This window comes from Eulemur rufifrons, chromosome 16, assembly GCF_041146395.1.
Source record: "Eulemur rufifrons isolate Redbay chromosome 16, OSU_ERuf_1, whole genome shotgun sequence".
NCBI classification, from domain to species: domain Eukaryota; kingdom Metazoa; phylum Chordata; class Mammalia; order Primates; family Lemuridae; genus Eulemur; species Eulemur rufifrons.
Genome location: NC_090998.1, coordinates 82571077 through 82593067, shown reverse-complemented (window position 1 = coordinate 82593067; position 21991 = coordinate 82571077). Strand labels below are relative to the sequence as shown.

The 21991-nt window shown below is 36.9% G+C and overlaps 1 protein-coding gene across 13 annotated transcripts in view; it reads right to left on the bottom strand.

The window, feature by feature from the left end:
• The window catches only part of RIC8B (RIC8 guanine nucleotide exchange factor B), a 108488-nt gene that overhangs the window by 49343 nt on the left and 37154 nt on the right, over positions 1–21991 (bottom strand). For all 13 annotated transcript variants that reach the window (XR_011235764.1, XR_011235765.1, XR_011235763.1 and 10 more), the window contains one exon: positions 13681–13775. Coding sequence is in view for 9 of the 13 variants with exons in the window: in XM_069491365.1 (XP_069347466.1) it covers positions 13681–13775 (95 nt within the window). In the remaining 4 variants the exon portion in view is untranslated. The remainder of the gene's footprint in view (positions 1–13680; positions 13776–21991) is intronic.

The window sequence follows — 21991 nt, the reverse complement described above, 5'->3', positions numbered from 1 at the left end:
GCACTTCAGGAGGCCAGAGGGGATCGCTTGAGGCCAGGAGGTGGAGACCAGCCTGGGCAACATAGTGAAACCCTGTCTCTACAAAAAATAAAAAAATTAGCTGGGCATAGTGGTGTGTGCCTGGAGTCCTAGCTACTCAGGAGGCTGAGGTAGGAGGACAACTTGAGCCCAGGAGTTTGAGACTATGGTGAGCTATAATTGTGCCACTGCACTCCAGCCTGGGCCAAGAGTGAAATCTTGTTTCAAAAATAAATAAATAAATAAATAAATTCCTCATAAAAGTGGGATCATGCACTATTTATCCCTCTGTGTCTATTTTATTTCACTTATCATAATGTCTTCCAGATCCAGCCATGTTGTAAGGAAATCCAAGTGGCAGGATTTCCTTCTTTTTAAAGGATGAATAGTATTCCATTCTGTGTGTGTGTACCATATTTTCTTTATCCATTCAATCACTGACATTTAGGTGCTTTCTATATCTTGGCTATTGTGAACAGTGCTGTAGTGAACATAGGAGTGCAGATATCTCTTCAAGATAGTGATTTTATTTCCTTTGGATATACATCCAGAAGTGGGATTGCAGGATCAAATGACAATTCTATTTTTTTTTTTTTTTTGAAGAAAGCTTCATACTGTTTTCCATAATGGGTGAACTAATTTACATTCCCATCAACAGTATGCAAAGGTTCCCTTTCTTCACATCCTCACCAACACTTGTTATCCTTTTTTTTTTTTTTTTTTTGTAACAGCCATTCTAACATGTGTGAAGTGAGACAGAGTCTTGTTTTGTCACCCGGGCTAGAGTGCCATGGTGTCAGCCTAGCTCACAGCAACCTCAAACTCCTGGACCCAAGCAATCCTCCCTCAGACTCCCGAGTAGCTGGGACTACAGGCACACACCACGACACCTGGCGGGATCTCGCTTTTCCTCAGGCTGGTCTTGAACTCCTGACCTCAAGCGATCCTCCCACCTCGGCCTCCCAGAGTGCTAGGATTACAGGTGTGAGCCACTGCGCCTGGCCTGAAGTGACATCTTATTGTGGTTTTGATTTGTATTTCTCTGATGATTAGTGATGTTGAACAACTTTGTATACACCTTTTGTCCATCTGTACATCTTCATTGGATAAATGTCTATTCAGGTCCTTTGTCCATTTTTTAATCAGTTAAATTGGAGTTTTTTGCTATTAAGAGTTCCTTACATATTTTGGATATTAATTCCTTACCAGATATGTGGTTTGCAAATATTTTCTCCCGTTCCATGGGTTGCTTTTTCACTTTTTTGACCATCTCCTTTGCTGTGCAGAAGTTTTGTAGTTTGATGTAATCCCACTTGTCTATTTTTGTTTTTGTTGCTCGTGCTTTTGGTATCATACCCAAGAAATTACTGCCAAGACCAACATCTACAAGCTTTTTCTGAGTTTTCTTCTAAGAGTTCTATCATTTCAGGTTTTACATTCAAGTCTTTAATCTGTTTTGAGTTGATTTTTATGTATGACGTGAGATAAGGGTTCAATTTCATTCTTTTACATGTGGAAATCCAGTTTCCCAACACCATTTACTGCGGAGACTATTCTTTCCCCCTGTGTATTCTTGGCACCCTTGTTGAAGATCAGCTGAGTGTATATACATGGGCTTATTTCTGGGCTTTCTACTCTGTCCCATTGGTCAATACGTCTGTTTTTATACCGGTACCATGCTGTTTTGATTATTAGGGCTTTCTAGTATATTATGAAATCAGGTGGTATAATACCTCTAGCTTTGTTCTTCTTGCTCAAAACTGCTTTGGCTATTCAGGGTCTTTTGTGGTCCCCCTCCCACCCTGAAAGAAAGGAAGCAAGGAAGGAAGGAATGAAGGAAGGGAGGGAGGAAGGAATGGAAGGAGATTTTTTGAGGTAATGGAAAAGTTCACAGCCTCGATTATGGTGGTGTCTCACAGGCATATACTTAAAATTCCAAATTCATCAAGTTGCATAAATTAACTATGTACAGCTTTCTGCAGATCAATCATTCCTGATGGTGCTAGAATATTAAATTAATGTATCAGCAGATTTATATTATGATATCAAAAAGAGAATAGTATTAAACCTGAAACTACCTGAAATGACTCAGGCAATGAAAAAAAGATCTCCAAAAGATTTTCAGATATAAATAAATACTGAAGTTTCATTTTATCTAACTCAATCCAGTAATTATTTATTAATTATTTGTGCTAGGCACTGTCTCAGGCAGGTATTATAAATAAAATAGAGAAAAATTCCTGTCCTCAGGGAACTTATTTTCTAGCATAGGGAGAACAGTCAATAAAAAGTAAAGTAATAATAATAATAATAATATGCTAGAAGATGGTAAGTGCGCTGGGAGGAAAAACCCAGGAAGGTAAGACAGGACATATGGGTTATAATTTTAAATAGAATGATTAGGGCAGGCCTTATTGAGATAAGCCCTTTAAACAATGACTTAAAAGGATTAGGGAGCAAATGATGTGAATATCTGAGGAAAGAGCATTTCAGCAAAAAGAACAAGAACAAAGGCTCTAGGGTAGGAGCAGTGGCATGTTTGAAGGACAGCAAAAAAGTTGTTGTGGCTGACCACCACACACAAGAGGAGTAGGATATGAGATCAGACAGATAATGGGGGTGGGGCAGATTGGTCTGGTAGGCTATTATAACTTTAGTTTTTATGCTAAGTGGAAATGGGGAACCATTCATTGTAAGGTTTTGCATGGTGATATACTCAAACTTAGTTAAAAGGGTCACTGTGGCTACTGCATTGAGAACAGTCAGTAGGATATCAAAAGTAAAAGAGAACAGTTTGGATATTGCTACAATAATTCAGGTGAGTGAACAGGCTGGAGTGGTTTGCTAGATACATTTTGAAGGATTTCCTGAAGGGCCGGTGTGGAGTGTGAAAGAATTCAAAGTTCTAGCCTTAGTATCTGCAATGCTGGAGTTGCCATAAATTGAAATGGGAACACTGTAGGAGAAGCAGCTTTTAGGGGAAGGTTAAGAGTTTAATTTTGGATGTGTTAAGTTTGGGATGTCTACTAGACCTCCCAGTGGAGATGTTAATAACAAATTAGCGATATGAGTCTGGAGTTCAGCAAGGAACATCTGGATTAGAGATAAAAACTGAGAAGTCATCGGCACAAAGATGGTGTTTAAAGAGAAAAGACTGGATGAGATCAGAAAGGAGTGTGGATTGATTGGTTGACAGTGTTTGGCTGAATAAAAGAAAAATAACATTTAAAAAAAAGAGGGGGAAAAAGGAGTAGGGATTAAAAGACTATGAAGGCTGAACATGGAGCACTCTTTATCATCCAGAATTCAGAAGCTGAGAAGCACAGGAAGAACTAGTGAGGTGAAAGAAAAACCAAGACAGTGTGGTGTTCCAAAAATGGAGTGATCACCTATGTCAAATGATGCTGAAAGATCAAATAAGGTGATGACTGAGAAATGTTCACTGGATTTAGCAAAACAGAAATCACTAGTAACTTTAACAATAGCCATACAAGTGAACTAGTGAGGCTAAGGCCTTATCGGACTGGATTCAAGAGAATAGTAGAGGAATCAGATAGTCAACACTTAAAGGAGTTTTGCTGCAAAGGGAAGAAGACTAGAGCAGCAACAGGTGGGAAAGTGTCAAGAAAACTTTATGGATGGAAAGACTCCTGAATGCTGCTCTCAGTGAAATATCTTTTTAACCCACAGTGACCTGGTCATTGTTCTCTAAATGTGCTGTAGACATATTCTCATTTCTGTATTTGTGCATGTTTTCTCCTGTCTAGAACATTTTCATTCTTTAAGACTAGCTCACTTCACTCATTCAACAATATTTACTATGCCTTGTGCTGGGTGCCAAGTATATAAAAGGAAACAAAATATACTCCTTTTCCTAAGGGAAGGCAGCATAACATAATTTGAAGGGCACTGGGTTTGAATTCAGTTTGCTCCTTATTAAAGTGTGCCTCAGGCAAATTATATGATCTGTTGTGGGCCTGTCCTAGCTCTAAAATAAAAATACACTTATCACCAGGTTGATGTGATTATTAAATTAAAAAAAGGCATGCAAAGCACTTTTCCTGGCACATTGTAAATGGCAACTATTAAAGAATTTTTTTTTTTTTTGAGACAGAGTCTCACTCTGTTGCCCGGACTAGAGTCCCATGGTGTCAGCCTGGCTCACAGCAACCTCAAACTCCTGAGCTCAAGCGATCCTTCTGCCTCAGCCTCCAGAGTAGCTGGGACTACAGGCATGTGCCACCATGCCTGGCTGATTTTTTCTATATATTTTTAGTTGTCCAGCTAATTTCTTTATATTTTTAGTAGAGACAGGGTCTCGCTCTTGCTCAGGCTGGTCTCGAACTCCTGCGCTCAAACGATCCACCCGCCTTGGCCTCCCAGAGTGCTAAGATTACAGGCGTGAGCCACCGTTCCCGGCCAAGAATTATTATTTTTTTTTTTTTATTTCATCTTATTGTTACGGGGGATACAGAATTGCAGGTTACATACGTTGCCCATGTACCGCCTTTCCCCCCAAGTCAAAGCTCCAGGCGTGTCTGTTTTTGAACAGTAGACATATTCCACTATAGGAGGGAACAACAAAAACATGGAAGAATGAGAGATTATGGTATCTGTGGGGAACTGAAAACAGGTCCCTAAGTCTAAAGCAAAGAATAAGGTCTTTGATGGAGGGGCCTTAATAGGTAATAAGACCAGAAAGGTCTATGTATGTATATATGGAATGGAGTGAGGGCCATTATAAAGAGTCTTGTATGTTATGGTATGATAGCCTACTGATGATCTTAAGCCAGAGTTGTGTCAGCCAAGGAATAGATACAGAAGCTTGGTCATGGTAGGGTGAAGAAAGAATAGGGAGTAATGCCATGGAAACAGTAAGTATTAATATAAAGCAGTAGTCTGCAAAATGAGGTACATGGAACCCTGGAGGTACATAAGGTGATCCACTGGGTCCAGGAAGAAAACAGAAGTTCTTTTTGTTTTTATAAAAAATCTGAAAAGAAATTAAGCTTTACTAATATTTTATAAATGAACTGACACAGTACCCACACCTGAACCATATATCAGATGCTCCCCATATCACAAACAAATGCAAAGTATCTGGAGGGAAGAGGTGAAATTCCATGTCATGGAAGGGGTAGCAGTGATGTCTTCCTTCCTGGTCCATTTGCTTTCTTCATTTACATATGCCCAGTTAAGTGGTTTATATATTTTATCCAGTTTTAACTAAACTAATTCTTGTAAAATGGACAAACTGTTTTACAGAATTCCTATGAAGACACTGAAACTGAAGATAATATTTAAAATAGTAGCACAAGCAAAGGACAAGAAAATGGCAGAGCCATTTGTTTGCCATATCATAAGTAAAAACAAGGACAATCCAACCATATCTGACAAGAAGTTAGTTTTAAAAAAATTGGAAATTATCTGAAACATGAATTTACAACTACTATGACACTGATGAGTTTTGCATTAAGTATACAATATGCCCTGAGATATTAGCTAATGATAGTTCAAAGCTATTACAATTAGCAAGATTCTTAAATACTAAGTGTGCAAAACATAAAGAAAAGCCTCTATCATTTGAGAATAAAAAAAGTTTGTGGCAGGTTAATTTTAAAAATCCATTTTAACATATTAATCTTTATATTATCCCTTTTTACTATTTATTTTTATTACAATTTCATGATCTACTTCATAAATCAATTTGGCAATATATGTATATAATTTATAGTAAATAAATGTATTGGAGGGTGTGTTCAAAAATTTTTACTGATTAGGAATGTGATCAAAATGTTTGGAGACCAATGGTATAGAAGACACTGCCAAAAAACTTAGCTGTGAAGGGAAGGAAAGTAACAGCATCAGTAGCTCTGAGGGGATAAAGATTTGAATGAAAGATTTTTTTCCCCTTCCAAATGGGATAGATCTCAGCATGTCACATTTTGAAGGAATAAAGCCCACAAAAGAGACTATAGATCTAGAAGAGGAATTAAATGCCAGAACAAGGCCTTAGGAGACAGAAGAAAAAGGTGTGGGAATTAGTTGTGGATAGGAAGAGAGCCACTTAATTTTTGGAGACTGGCAAAAACAGGAAAGAACAGGTATAAATTACAATAAACTTATAGGTAGAGGTGGGCGATTAAGGGTTTGAAAAGATCCTGGCTGACAGTTTCAAATTACCTTCTTAAGTTGTTGGCAAGGTCATCTATCTATCCATTCCTCTACCCAATTTTTATTGAGAACCTACTATGTATAACTGCTCTAGGTGTTTTTAAGCTTACAATGTAGTGAGAGAGCAAAACAATGAACAAGTAGAAAAATAAGAGTATTTCAGTTAGTAAAAAGTACCATGACAAAAATAAAGCAGGTGATAAGACAGAGAGACAAGACGTGTGTGTGCATGTGTGTGTGTAAGATAGAGAGAGAAAAAGAGGGAGAGAGGGAGAGGGAGAGAAGGGGGTGGGAGAGAGAGAGACTCTTAATCTAATTTGGGCAGTCAGGGAAGGCCTAACTGGGGAGGTCACATTTGAGTTCTGAGTGAAAAGAAGTACCCAGCCTCTTAAAGATCTGGGTAAAAGCATTCCAGGCAGGAGACAGAGCAAGTACAAAGGCCCTAATAAGCAGTCTATGTCTAAGAAAGAGAAAAAGGAGCACAGTAGTTTGAATACAGAGTTATCTAGATTGTGGAAAGGAGGCAGGGGGAGGGAGAGGGTCAGTGCCATGCAAATGTTTCCTTGATAATAGAAAGACAGATGTTGTCAGGGGCAGAGGATTCCCAAGGGTAAGGCCAATGCCTCAGATTCAATTCCGTGGATTCATCCAATACAACACAATGAGAGATGGTTTTCCTCATTCAGAAGAAATCTATGTTACTGGCATACTGCCATGATGAGAACATACTGCCAAATTTATTAGGCAGAGACTGCCTGACACTTTAGCATGATATTCTCCCTTGAAGCCTTGGGGAGAGGGTTGACACTTAATCCAAATGTCAGGCTTCAATGGCCATGCTAAGAAGTAAATGAAGGCCTTTAGCTCTCCCATAATCTCACTATCCCTCCCTCATGTTGCCAGGCCACCCCAAATATCTATACTGGCCAAGTAAAAACATGTCATCAGCTGAGGATGGGGATGGGTGGGTGGGAAGGGGAGGCCTGTGGAGAATTGCAAAGGTTTAGAAGAATCATATATAGAGGATGAAAGAAGAAATTGACCGGAGGAAACAGATTTCCCACGTGAGACTGAAGATTATAAATAAATACACAGTGATGAAAACAAAAGTTTTCTCTTAATCCTTAAAACAGAAAGGAGCCATGAGAGGATTTAAAGCAGATATGTGCTTTTTGAAAAACAACTTTGTGTGCAGTGGAGAAGATGGACCCATCTGTCAGGCTAGGTAAAACTCCTCCACAGAGCTCAGCAGCCCAAGTACAGCAGCGGAGAAAGAAGGTGGTCTGAAAGATCTGGGGTTGGGTGCTTTAAGACTTGCAGGACATGGTAATAAAGTAGAGAGAGGTTGAAACGATGAACCAATGTTTTAGAATAGAGAGGAAAGACAGTAAACCTATAAGGAGCTTACAGACAGGAGAAAAAAGACTCATCAGGGGACGAGAAGTCTGGGAGAATAGGTACAGTATGAGTGACGAAGACTTTCCTCATCATGCTAGATCACAGTGAGCTTGCCCTTTGAATTCTATTAGCAATTATCTGAATAATTAATTCACTGTGAAACTACTCAAAAACTATCTTGTGATATCTTTCTATTCTTGTCTTGAATTGTTATTTAGCTTTTCACAATATTTATGTCTTGTCTCCCCATTTCTATGTTCCTCCAGGGTATGTACTGTGGAGTCCTTAGAACACCTTAAACAGTGCTCAGCTATAGTTCAGAAAATATCTATTCACCTAGGTAACTGTTATTTTCAGAGAATCACTTTAAAGAGCTAAGAGCTTTAATGGTAACAACAAAACAAAATAAACCCCCCTATGTCCTCAATCTCTCCAAAGTAAACTCCCCTTTTTCTGTACACCTATATAAGCTCGTTCATGTCTAATATAGCATTCATCAAAACTGTACTGTTTTTTTACTTGCAAGTTTGTCTTACCCACTGATTAGTGAGCCCTGGAGAACATATACAGAGACTACACTATTTTTACCTTTGTTGCCCTAAAGATTAACATAGTACCTAACACAGTAAGTGCTTAATAAACAAAAGTGAAATCATATAATTTTCAAACATTTAGTCTGCCATGTGTGATTAGAAGACTTAATATTGTTAAAATGTCAATACTATCCAAAGCGTTCTCTAGATTCAATACAATGCCTACCAAAATCTCACTGACATTCTTTGTAGAAATAGAAAAACCCATCCTAAAATTCACAAAGAATCTCAAGGGACCCCAAACAGCCAAAGCAATCTTGAAAAAGAAGAACAAACCTGAAGGACTCATACTTCCTGATTTCAAAATTTTACTATGAAACTACAGTCGTCAGAACTTTGTGTTACTGGGCTAAAGACATACAGACCAATGTAACAGAAGAGACAGCCCAGAGATAAACCCCTACTTATATGGTCAAATGATTTCTGATAAGGGTATCAAGACCATTCAATGGGGAAAGCACAGTGTTTTCAACAAATGGCACAGGAGAAACCGTATATCCACATGCAAAAGAATAAACCTAGACATTTACCTAACACCATATACAAAAATTAACCCAAAATGGATCAAAGATCTTAATTTAAGGCCTAAAACTATAAAACTCTCGGAAGAAAATACAGGACAAAAGCTTCACAACACTGGATTTGGCAATGATTTCTTGGACATGACACCAAAGAAACAGGTAACAAAAGAAAAAATAGACAAATTGGACTGCGTGAAAATTAAAACATTTTGTACATCAAAAAACACTATCAACAGAGTAAAAAGGAAACTCACAGAATAGGAGAAAATGTTTGCAAATCACCTCTGATAAGAGATTAATACTCAGAATATATAGAAAACTCCTAAAACTCAACAACAACAAAACAAACACGCTGATTCAAAAATGGGCAAAGAGGCCAACAGTGGTGGCTCACATCTGTAATCCCAGCACTTTGGGAGGCTAAGGTGGGAGGACTGCCTGAGCCCAGGAGTTCGAGACTAGTCTGGGTAACATAGCGAGACCCTGTCTCTACATAAAAAATAAGAAAAATTTATCCAGGAATGGTGGTGCATGCCTGTAGTCCTAGGTACTCGGGAGGCTGAGACAGGAGGATCACTTGAGCCCAAGAGTTTGAGGCTGCAGTGGGCTACGACTGCACCATTGCACTTCAGCATGGGCAGCAGAGCAAGACTATGTCTCAAGAAAAAAGAAAAAATGGGCAAAGGACTAGAACAGACACTTCTCCAGAGAAGATACAAATGGCCAATAAGCACATGAAAAGATGCTCACGAACACTAATTATTAGAGAAATGCAAATCAAAACTACGATGAGAACTTACACCCATTAGGATGGCTACTATAAAAAAAAAACAGAAAGTCACAAGGGTTGGCAAGGATGTGGAAAAATTGGAACCCATGCACACCGTTGGTAGAAATGTAAAATGATACAGCAGCTGTGGTTCCTCAAAATATTAAATATATAATTACCATAGGATCTAGCAATTTCACTTCTGGGACCCCCCAAAAGCAGGATCTTGAAGAGATATTTGCATACCCACTATCATAGCAGAATTATTTATAATAGCTAAAATGTGGAAGAAATCCAAGTGCCCGTTGATGGATGAATGGATAAGAAAATGTGGTATATGTGTATAGTGGAATATTATCCAGCCTTGAAAAGGAAAGGAGATAAATGTACCATATGCTAAAACATGGTTGAACCTTGAGAACACTATATTGTAAGTAAAAAAAGCCAGCCACAAAAAAATAAATCCTATATGATTTCACTCATATTAGGTACCTAGAGTAGTCAAATCCGCAGAGACAGAAATAATATAGAATGGTGGTTACCAAGGGCTGGGGAGAGATGGAAATGGGGAGTTAGTGGTCAATGGGTAGAGTCTCAGTTTTACAAAATGAAAAAAGTTATGGATGGTGGTAATGTTTGTACAATATTATACCTTTTTTGCTACATTAAAGGACATCTAATTCTGTTCATCTCTATTGTCTACCTGAAAGTATTTTATATAGATATAGATATATATTTGTTGTTGTTGTTTTGTTTTGTTTTGGAGACAGGGTCTCACCATTGCCGGGGCTAAAGTACAGTGGCATCATCATAGCTCACTGCAGCTTCAAACTCCTGGTCTCAAGTGACTCCTACTCCTCAGCCTCCCAAGTAGCTGGGACTACAGGTGTGTGCCACCATGCCTGCCTAATTTTTCTACTTTTTGTTGAGATGGCACCTCATTGTGTTGATCAGGCTGATCTTGAACTTGTGGCCTCAAGCAATCTTCCTGCCTTGGTCTCCCAGTATAAATATACTTAATGTCACTGAACTGTACACTTAAAAATTGTTGAGATGGCAAGTTTTATGTTAAGTGTATTTTACTATATAAAAAATTTGGAAGAAAAACACCAACTGCCATGTGTAATACATTATGTTTAGCACTGTAATAAGGTGTCATTAGGTACCAAAATGTCCCCTTTGATAAGTGAGACAAAATGAATTAGTCTAAACAAACAACAAAAAGCTTTGTAGATGCCCAATGTACTCAGTAAGTAAAAGAAACTAGACTCAGAGCCTAAAATGCATTAAAACAGGTCTGGTCCTCCCGTCTCTCTCCTTACCAGCATATCGGCCATCCCCATATTGCCCCTTCTTTCCAAAATAAAACAAAACCACATCTACACACAACTTTTTTGGGTTGCTTATGCAAAAGCTTATTGATTATGGGCAGGAGTGCCAAAAATATTTTCAGGCAGGCAGCAGAGATGAACAGAATTAGGATGTCCTTTAATGTAGCAAAAAAGGTGAATCATACCAATAACCTATTTGTTACTGTAAATATAGACAAAAGGAAATGAAATAGAACAAATAGATTTTAAAAACCATCTTAAATGCTGATTTGTGAAAATGAAGGTCAAGGTCTGCTGTCTTTGTGAGCTAACTCATTTTACTTCTATGTCCATGTATTCTTGATTTCTCTGGTGGAAAAAAAATGACACTGTCTTATATATCAGAAAAAACATATATATATATATATATGTGTGTGTGTGTGTGTGTGTGTGTGTCAGAAAAAGCTGCTAGGCTTTTTTTTTTACTTACTCTTCTCTTAAAGCACATTTAAAGGTTCCTGATATGCATGTACCATAGAACATACCTGTCTTCATAATAATTTAGATGAACAGAAAACAGATTTCTTTATATGATCACAGGATAAACATAGAAATAAGTTCCTAACCAAACTAATACCAAAATCAAGAAACAACTTTTAAAAAAAGATTTAGAATGAAGTAAATATTATATCTAAAAGCCAGTATGCTTATTATAATAGTAATAGAAGTAGCAGCACAGTGGCAGTGAAAGCAGCAGTGAAAGCAGCAGCAGCAGCTGCCATTTACTGAGAGCTTACTCAGTGCCAGGGAAGGGGGTGCTTTATGAATTTCTCATTTAATCTCCATCACAACCCTTTAGGTTTGATGATAATGCATAACTATACACTACACTTTCTAGGATTACCTATTTCATTACACTCTTCCTTAAAGCAAATAAAAGTATCCAAAAAAGTAAAATACAAACTTAGAAAATAACTTTAAAAAAATGGAATGAAAGATGTTACTTTGAAATATCTTTTTCTTTTTTTAATTTATGCCTTACACATTCAGAACTTGTTTTTAGGGTCACTACAGAGGAGCAGAATTTAGCAGATATTACAATTCTAGTAAGGTTACTAAAATAGCCCTTTGAGGTTGGGGCAGTTTTCCCTGTATTTAAATGGATTAGCCTAGAGTCATTACTGCTGAAAATAATACTAATCACTTTAATTCTGATTAAAGGGGCATGCAAGGCCATTCCAGAGGAACTGTTAAGTCAGCAGCAACTTCAATCTCCCAGGAAAGCCCTTGAGAAATATTCACAGATCCTGTCTGAGGCTCTAGGAATACTCCTTCTGATTTATAGTAAAGCTAATAGATTTTTATCAGAGCAACTTTTAAGATGAAAGCAAATTTAAAGAAAAAAGCAAGTATCACAAAGGAAAGTAAGGAAATCTCATTACTTTACAAAATTTGATTTAAAAAACCTTACATAGTTTTGCTTTCTTTTGACAAATACTGGGTGCTGTCATTATTCAGAGAAATCCTTGGCAATGTATTTGTAACTAGTATAGCAACTCCTGTCATAAAGCTTTCTCTTCACATCCTTGTATGACATTAAACTTGTAATATTTGATTTAAAAAAAGGAAAAAAATCAATTTACTCCTGAGCTTATAAGCCCATTTTCCTTGAGTTTTAGTGTCTAGATTTCTAGCATCTCTTGAATATGACAAAAAATTATAGTGGGTAAATAACAAAATCTTTTTAGGATATGATTTATTACAGTTAACCTGATTTTTTTAAAGATAGTTTCAAGAAAATTAAAGTGTGATATATGATTTGTAGCTACAGAAAAAAATTACACTTAAGAAAAAAAAATCCATGTTTATTTATTTATTTATTTATTTTCTGTGACATGTATATATTGTATAGTGGTTTTGTGGGGGGGGAGAGTTGTTTTTGTTTTTTGAGACAGGTTTTGCTTTGCTACCCAGGCTGGAGTGCAGTGGTGCAATCATACCTCACTGCAGTGTCAAACTCCTAGGCTGAGGCAGGAGGACTGCCTGGGACTACAGGTGAATGCTACCACACCCAGTTAATTTTTCTATTTTTTGTAGAGATGGGGTCTTGCTATGTTGCTCAGGCTGGTCTCAAACTCCTAGCCTCAAGCAATCCTCCTGCTTTGGCCTCCCAAAATGCTAGCATTACAGGCATCAGCCACCACGCCCAGTGAATATGATAAATTTTAACAGCAGTCTATTTAATAGCTCTAACAAATAAGTCACAAAATTTAAACTATTTTAAATATATTTTATTTTTTATATATTTTAATACTTATAATTCTTTTTTTTAAAATTATCTTTGCCTAAGATACATGTTTTGGTAAATACTCTTAAAATAAAATTAGTGATCGTATTAGTTAAGTGTGGTAATTAAAGGCGGGGTTCAAATCCAAGCTCTTCGACTTACTAGGGCTGTGTGACCTTGGAGAAATTGCTTGTCTGCCTCAGCTTCCTAATCTATGAAAGGGAAAAATAGCAGTACCTACCTCATAAAGTTGATGTGATGATTAAGAGAAGTTAATTTTTATAAAGCACTTAGTGCAATGCCATGCAGTAAGTATTTAATAACTGTGAGCTATTATTATTGTTATTGTGGGTTTTATTGTTGAATGCAACAAATGGCCAAATTCTCTTCTCTTCTTGAGGTTTAATATAACAAAGTCAAAGAGATAGAACAAAAGTTTCTCATCAGGGCATGGTTATGATTTCTATGGTAATGATTTCTGACTTACCAGTTACCTGATTTACTGCACTATTTTCATTTCTTATGCTTATAATAAACAATTAAAATTAGATGCATAAAAACAAGAATTGTTGATGTCTTTCATTGAGCTATCAATACAGAGCTTACCCACCTGTGCAGCTCTTCTGTTTTGTCTTCAGTTGGACCTACGATTAGTAAACAATGGCGAAGGACAGCTGCCATGACACGGAACTGATGAGAATCACTCTATGGCAAATAAAAAAGAGAGGAAAAATTGGGGGTTGAATGCCTTAATGGAGGCATCTGGTGCATTACCACATCTCTTGTCCCTCAAAACAATCATTCCTGTACCATACATTGTATACAGCAGGATATTACAGGAAGAATTCCCATGGTAATACTAAGTAAACAGTCACTATCTCATATGAACAAGCACAACCACGTCCAGAAATGGCCGATGCCAGTAGTTGCTGTCCACTCTGCTTTACCTTAAGATTCTATGCCACTAGGGATTTTTTCATTTCCAGAAAGCCTAGATTCTTTTGTTCTATGCTATACTGTTCCAGCTGACCAGTCATTATAAAAGTTCAAACAGATGTGATGTTATCAGGTATTTTAGAGGCCAGTTGTATGTCCTTAATAAAAATGTCTCATCTTGTAACTTTCAAAAGCAATAAATTCATCAACTTCATTTTAATCAATCTTCTTAATATCCTAATTCTCCCCAGAACTAACATCAAGTAATGAAAAACAAGCAATCTCCAATGTTTACTCATTGGCAGTGGTATGAGAGACTGAGGGAAACAATAGGAAATAAACTAAGCTCTCAATATCATTTGGTTTAAGTCTTCATTTTTAGCGAGATCTTGGGCCATTACAACTGCTTTTTTTTTCTTTTGAGACAGAGTCTCACTCTGTGCCCCGGGTAGAGTGCAGTGGTGTCATGATAGCTCACTGCAACATCTAACTCCGGGTGCAAGTGATCCTCCTGCATCAGCCTCCCGAGTAGCTGGGACTAGAAGCGGGCACCACTGTGCTCATCTAATTTTTCTATTTTTAGTAGAGATGGGGTCTTGTTCTTGCTGAGGCTGGTCTCGAACTCCTAGCCTCAAGCAGTCCTCCTGCCTTGGCCTCCTATAGTGCCAGGATTACAGGCGTGAGCCACTGTGCCCAGCCTCATTACAACTTCTTTAATCATCTGCATCAAGGTCACATCTCTGGTCTTTCAGATTTTAAGTATTTAAGAAGACACATTGAAATTGGAGATAATTATGATAGAGAGCCTGAATATGCCATACTTCAGGAAGGCTCCAATTACTTCAAATGCTACATAAAAATCCTAAAATTTAATATATAATTGATTTCAAGTCCATGTAAAGTGAAACATATTCACAAATTATATACATATATCCTATGTTCATATATATAACTCACATAGCCCTTCTAGGAAGATGTCTCTCATAAAATATAGCAAGCAATGAGGGCATACTTTAATTACTCATAATGTGGATAATATTTTAAATAGTAACACCATCATGTATAGATTTGAAAGAGATGAAGGCCTCAGTGGCATAAGTGAAAAATAAAAAGCAGTGCACTTGGGGTTAGGAGTGTAGGTTATGTATGACTTTAGACAAGTCAAATAGTTTCTCTGAGCCTCAGTTTCCCCACATGCATCTCCATAAACATGACGTTCTGTTAGGGTTATAAAAGGATTAAAGAAAATGATATATATGAAAGAGCTCCAAAACTTTCAATAAGACATTTGAAGGTGAGGGGGAAGGGTGAGGGAGGAAGGAAACAAAAGGTAAGACTGACAGAACCAAAATGAATGATGAAGAAATAACTGTGGCAGGGAAAGGGGAGATGAAAAAGGGGAAGAGGGTCCAGTGGAATGCCAGAAACACTAAGACTGGCAGGGTTGGAATGCATGTTGTCCCATTTGAATGCCTAAATGAAAATTCTCTCATATGTAAATATAATTTTACTTACCCCAAATTACAGGAAGCACAATGAAACCCATGTCAAACTCATCCATTGCTTAACTCCTGATAAAATCATATTTTCCTTGGTTTTAAAAATTAACTGGGGAATACACTTCCTTTTAAACTAGATTTTCCTTTATTCTAGATATAACAATCTTTTTCTTTTCATGCTGATGCTGACAAACCTCTTGTAAAACTATCCATTTTGGTCTTTCCATTATTTGCAATTACAAACCAATCCTACTTTCCATCCCAGTTTTTCCTTTTCTAGTTTTCATAACATCAATTCCCAAGTTGTGCCTTATGTCTGCAATGTTCTCTTTTATCCTAAATCCACTATATTCTCTCCATTTCTCTACTTAAAACAACTACTGAAACCCCTACATCGTTTGCCCCTGCTCTTTGCATCTTGATTCCTTTTCATACTTCAGGTCTCAGCTAAAATATCTTCTCAAGGAAGACCTTTCTTTGACTACCTTTTATCAAATAGATTCCTTCCTTCAGGATCTTAAGATTTTTCTCATGAAATCATAATTTGTAATTTCAAATCTGCTTATCTATTTGTATGTACTTTTGTTTCCTCCACTAGTCTATTACCTTCATGAGGATAAATTTTAATGTACATGTTAAGTATATCACATATAAACAGAAAAATGCAGAAATCATAAGTGTACAGCTAAATAAATTTTCACAAAATGAGCACACTCATATAACAAGTATGAAAATTATGAAATATCAAGATTAAGAACTGCAGAATTCTCATGTGCTCAAGTGACAATCTTCTGCTCCTGAAAGGTAATCCTAACTTCTAATGTCACGGGTTAGTGATTTTTGTTGTTTTCAAACTTTATATGAATGGAATCATAAAGCATAGACCTTCTTGTGTCTGGCTGTGAGATTCATCCACATTACAGTGTGTAATTTGCTGTCATTTGTTCTTTCCCATTGCTTGAGAGCAGTGCTATTTATTTGAAATGCAGTTTGTGTGCCACTGCCGGCTCATCACTGATCTGTAATACCCTGAGTACAGAAGGTGTGTATGAACATTTAGCAACTTTTTTGAACAGTCTGACATTGTGTATTATTGTATTAAACAAGAGTTTCATTCTGAGAGCTAGGGAAAAAAACCTATCTGTGGTCCTTCACTACAGATAGGTTAAGAAAGCACTGCTGTATAGTGTTCCATTGTATGAATACACCACAATTCACTTGTCTATTCTTGATACACACTTGGATTGTTTCCAGTCAGCTTTGGGCTATTTTGAAGGGCCCAAAAGAGATGGAGCAGGGACCCCTGGTAGGGACCAGCAGGGAGGGGGACTAAGCATGGAAATAAAGGACAATCTTGAGTTCCTTCAGGGGAAATTCCAGAAAGGGCTAGCCTTAAAAAGTGAATGGGTGGCCAGGCCGCTGGCTCACGCCTGTAATTCTAACACTCTGGTAGGCCGAGGTGGGAGGATCGCTTGAGGTCAGCAGTTCAAGACCAGCCTGAGCAAGAGTGAGACCCGTCTCTACTAAAAACAGAAAAAATTAGCCAGTCAACTAAAAATAGAAACAAAAAATTAGCTGAGCGTGGTGGCTCGTGCCTGTAGTCCCAGCTACTTGGGAGGCTGAGGCAGGAGGATCACTTGAGCCCAGGAGATTGAGGTTGCTGTGAGCTAGGATGACGCCATGGCACTCACTCTAGACCTGGCAACAAAGCGAGACTCTATCTCAAAAAAAAAAAAAAAAAAAAAAGTGAATGGGTAACCTGATGAGAACAATGGCCTGGCAAACTGCCAACGTCACAAGTTCCCTATGGAATCTAAAAGATGGCATCAAGGGAGAACTGAGGGATTGAACTCTGACCACCATTCTTTATTCTAAATTTCTGCCTTAGGGGCCTGTGACATCCATCTTAACATTCCTCTCTGCTAATCCAAGAATCGCTGAATCCACCTATACTCTCTCCCCACCTTCAGGATATCTCACCTTTTGGGCCAGCACAATGTATAATCTCCATGTACTGATTTACAATTTTGCCTGCCTGAACTGTACCCCTGCCTTTAAAAACCCTGGCTTGCAAACCATTGGGGAGTCCAGGTCTTAAGCATTAGCCCCGTTGCAACTCTTGACTTCAATGTCTGGCTTTACTGTGCCAGGTGAGCAGATGCCAGTTTGGTTTGGTAACAAGTGCTGCTATGAACATACTTTTTACATGTCATGTATGATACCTATTGGGTATATACCCAGGAGAGGAGATGCTAAGTCATGGAGCACATACATATGTCAAGCTTTAGAAGATACTGCCAAACAATGTTTCAAAGTGCTTATACCAGTTTATACTCCCACCATTTGCTCTACAGATGTACCAATAGTTGATGCTGTTAGCCACCTCCCCCCCTTTTTTTTTACACTTCCTTCAAAATCTCTACAATAATCACAGAACCAACTTCTTCTGTTACAAAGTGACATTCCCATTCTATGGGCACTCATTATTGTACTTCATTCAAATGGCATCTTCTGACTACTTAGATATTTGTATTTCTTTGCACTTGCTTGTCTGGCTCTAACATATCTGCTGGTTTTTATACTTTCTTACTATGTTGCATTGATATCTGGGAAGCACTGGAGAAGGAAATGTGTGCTAAGTAAGGGATCCCTAGAATACCATGCTCTCCTCCATCAACAAAGAGATTTAGGAAAATGTAAAGTAGGAGAAAGACAAAACCATTTCAATGAACTTTTCCAGAATGGACTTTATAACCTGCTAAAGGAATCAACTGACCTTGAAAAATACCACCTTTAAGAAAGGGACAGAGAGACAGTCTAGGGGGAAGTGGGAGGGAAAGAGAGACTGACTTCACATGTAGAAATAAGGGCAGCTACATTTCCCACTGATTGAAAAGGAATCTCCAAAATAATCTGCTAAACGCATCAGCAGGCAGGCAGGAATTTAACACTGAGGCATGAATCTAAAATGAACAAACTGCACTAATTTGCTAAACCTCAAGAAAAACCTAGTCATTAATTTTCTGTTTTTGGTGAACTGTAAATGGAAGCAATCATAAAAATACCTACTAAAATAGTTAAAACCAAAACCAAATGTTTATGTTTTCTAAACTGTCAAACTATGAAATAGACAAAGATTTTTGAAAAGTAAAATGTCCATGGTTTGAAAAGGTATAAACCAGCACTATTTTTCAGAAGGTTAATTTGGCAATATAGACCAAAAAACTTCCCTCTGGCCCACCAATTTCAGGAAGGTATCTATAGAAATTTTATAACAAGAAAATTCACTGTATTAGTATTTAAAATAACAAGCAATTGCAAACAATCTAAGTGGTTCCAAAAGGGGGATTTGTTAAAGGTTGATAAGTCTTTCCTTATGAAGAAATACTCATATGAGTATAAGAATATATGAGTATAAGAATATTTATAATACTCATAAGTATTATACTTATGAGTACTCGTTATTCTCATAGGTCTTTTTATACTTATGAGTCTTCTTTCATAAGGATTTCTTGCCTTTAACAAATAGGAGCTAGAAGATAGCTGTCAAAAATAATTTCTTTTGGTTGCAGAACGTTTTTTATCCCCCAAATGAAATCTAAGTTACAACCTAAATCTAAAAGAAAGAACAGTAACAGCACTAACAATCGGTGCTTTTTTAAAAGTGTGGGTGAGGAACTTGGAACATTGTCCACTCACTTCCTGAGGCCATCCTTGAAACTTTATGGCTTCAAGAAACACATTTTGGAAATTATTACTCCTCAAGAACATTTATTGTGAAAAACAAGACCAAGATTGAAATAACTGTATTTAAATAAAAATGTATATATATATGTTTCTATTTATATATTATACAATGAAGAATGGTTAAGAGAGATATACATCAAAAAAAAAATGAAAAAAATGAAAAAAAAAATGAAATAATGTCTTTTGCTGCAACTTGGACGGAACTGGAGGCCATTATCCTAAGTGAAGTAACTCAGGAATGTAAAATCAAATACCACATATTCTCACTTACCAATGGGAGCTAAACTATAGGTACTCATGGTCACACAGACGGAAACAATAGAGAGTGAAGATTTCAAAGGTGGGAGGGGGCATGAGAGATGAAACATTATCTATTGGGCACAATGTACACTATTTGGGTGATGGGTACACTAAAAGCCCAGATCTCATCACTATATAATTTATTCTCATATAATAAAATGGTACTTGTACCCCCCAAATATATTGAAATAAAAAAAAGATATATATTGGAAAGCAAATAGTGCTTATCTTCTGAGTGGTGAGTTTACAGCTAATTTGTATTTTCTTATTGCTTGTGTGCTTTTTTCCTAGATCTTCTACAATGAGTATGTATTATTTTCCTAAGAAGGAAAATAACATTAATTTTTAAAGTTGTATTTTTCTTTAAAATAAGTTTTCCATATCCCTTTACTTCAGTTGGTCTTTTGAAGTATTGACAATTCTTTAGGTGCTTGCTCAAATAAACTGAAATGTCTTTTGTCTGACAAGCAAGGAGATATTGAAATGTAGGTAAATGGACTCTTAGTAGCAAGTTTCTCTACACCCTGAATAAAGATTTTCTTTATGCCAAGTTGTGGGTACCTCACTAAGAAGTACTCTATGCTCTGGTTTCTGTGTCTTTTCAAAGCTGTTCATTTTCTAAGAAATGTTCATTCTCTCATTCTTCAAATGGCTAAATCATCCTCAGTCTTCAGATCTCACGAGAGACCTTTAGAAGTTTTCTTTGACTATACCAAATATTCCCAATCATTGTACTGTTTCTCTCCTAGCATGTAACATGATTTGATTATATATTTGTTTACTGATTTATTATCTATCTCATCTACAAAACCGAAGCTTCATAAAGGAAAAGACTATGCCTATTATATGCCAATATATTACATAATGCACAGCATAATATCTAACAATTGTCCATAAATATTCATTGACTGAATGAATAAATGACTAAACATCTGATAAAAGTTGAATTTGGAAACTCATGAAGACATTCTTATTTAAATGGGTTGGCAAGAATGCTATTTTTAATACTGTTTAAAGCTCTGAAAACTTCAATAATAGCCTGGAGTCATATTAACTGTGCACATTTTATAATGGCTATTATCAACTGATCCAGTACTCCTAACAGGTACTAGGTCTGAGATACCTACTCCAGGATTACTGATTTTTTTAGCATGTATCTTTTTGAGAATACATTCTATAACACAGAATGAATATTTGTTAGTTCAACATTTTCTAAAGGTTCTTCTAGTCCAAATATTACTTATAACTGAAGCCCATTAAAGAGGGTTAATCTCAACTTGCTGATATTTATTAGATGTCATCCTGTACATATAACATGTGTGGCCACTGAATTTTAAACCCTTTTTGTCAGGAATCTGAACAGTGTGAGTTACTATTTTGGGCATAATTTAAATTATAACAGGGCCTCCAACAATGACAAACCAACAGTCTCAGAGGAGCTCTTGCAACTAAATGGAGAGCTTAAAAACACCAAAACAAACATCGTAAGAAAAATAACCATAGAAGGTACCAAATAAGCATAGAGACATAACATTTTAAATACTTCCAAATATTTGGTTTCAAAGCATAAATGGAGCATGTGGGCTTTGCACATCTTTTCCTGCCAAGTCCCAGGAAAAACTGACCATAGTATGGTCATCTAAAACAGCTGTTAGGACTGATCTTCAAATATTTGGTTTCAAAATACAGACCTATTTGCACTTTAAAACTCAGATGTCTGCATACTCCCACTATAGCACTGCACTGAGATAATCCTTTTAAAGCAGGCTGTTGAAAAAAACAGATCTTTATTTGTGGGTGAGAACTGTTTCAAATGGACATAGCAAAATGTTAGCCTAAATCAAAGTCCATTGTCAGAAAAGATAATTTGCTCTGGCACCCAAATAACTCTTTTTTTCCCCTTTTTGTATAGGCAGGAACTAAATTCCACTAGTTATTTAAGGTTAAAAAGAGAGAATAAATGTGAAATGTTACAATTCTAGAAGGAAGGAAAAGAGTTTATGTCCACTTCACTTAAAATTGTTGACTTCCTTAAACTAAGTTTCTTATTTAACATATTGTTCTTGTGGGTACTCAGATATAAACTATCAAATCTGCCTCACTATGGGTTGCTGGGAAGTCCTAAGCCACAGAAAAGGATCGTCAAATAGAAGTAAGTTAAGTGGTTTAAAATAATCTTTCCCACACTCTAGTGTAATTATGCTTGTTTTCTAGGACTTGTGTATCAGCATGTATAATCTAGCTGTAGTCCCACACTTCTGATAGTTATCTAACACCACAAGGTAACACCCCAGGAGACTGGGATGACAGGCATATACAGAGCATCTTTTACTCTTTGGAGCAGACATCAATTCTGATTGATTGACTTCAATTGGTTTGATTCATCTTAACTTTAAGATGGCAGCCACTAAAAAATGCCTATGCCTTTATCAACCACAG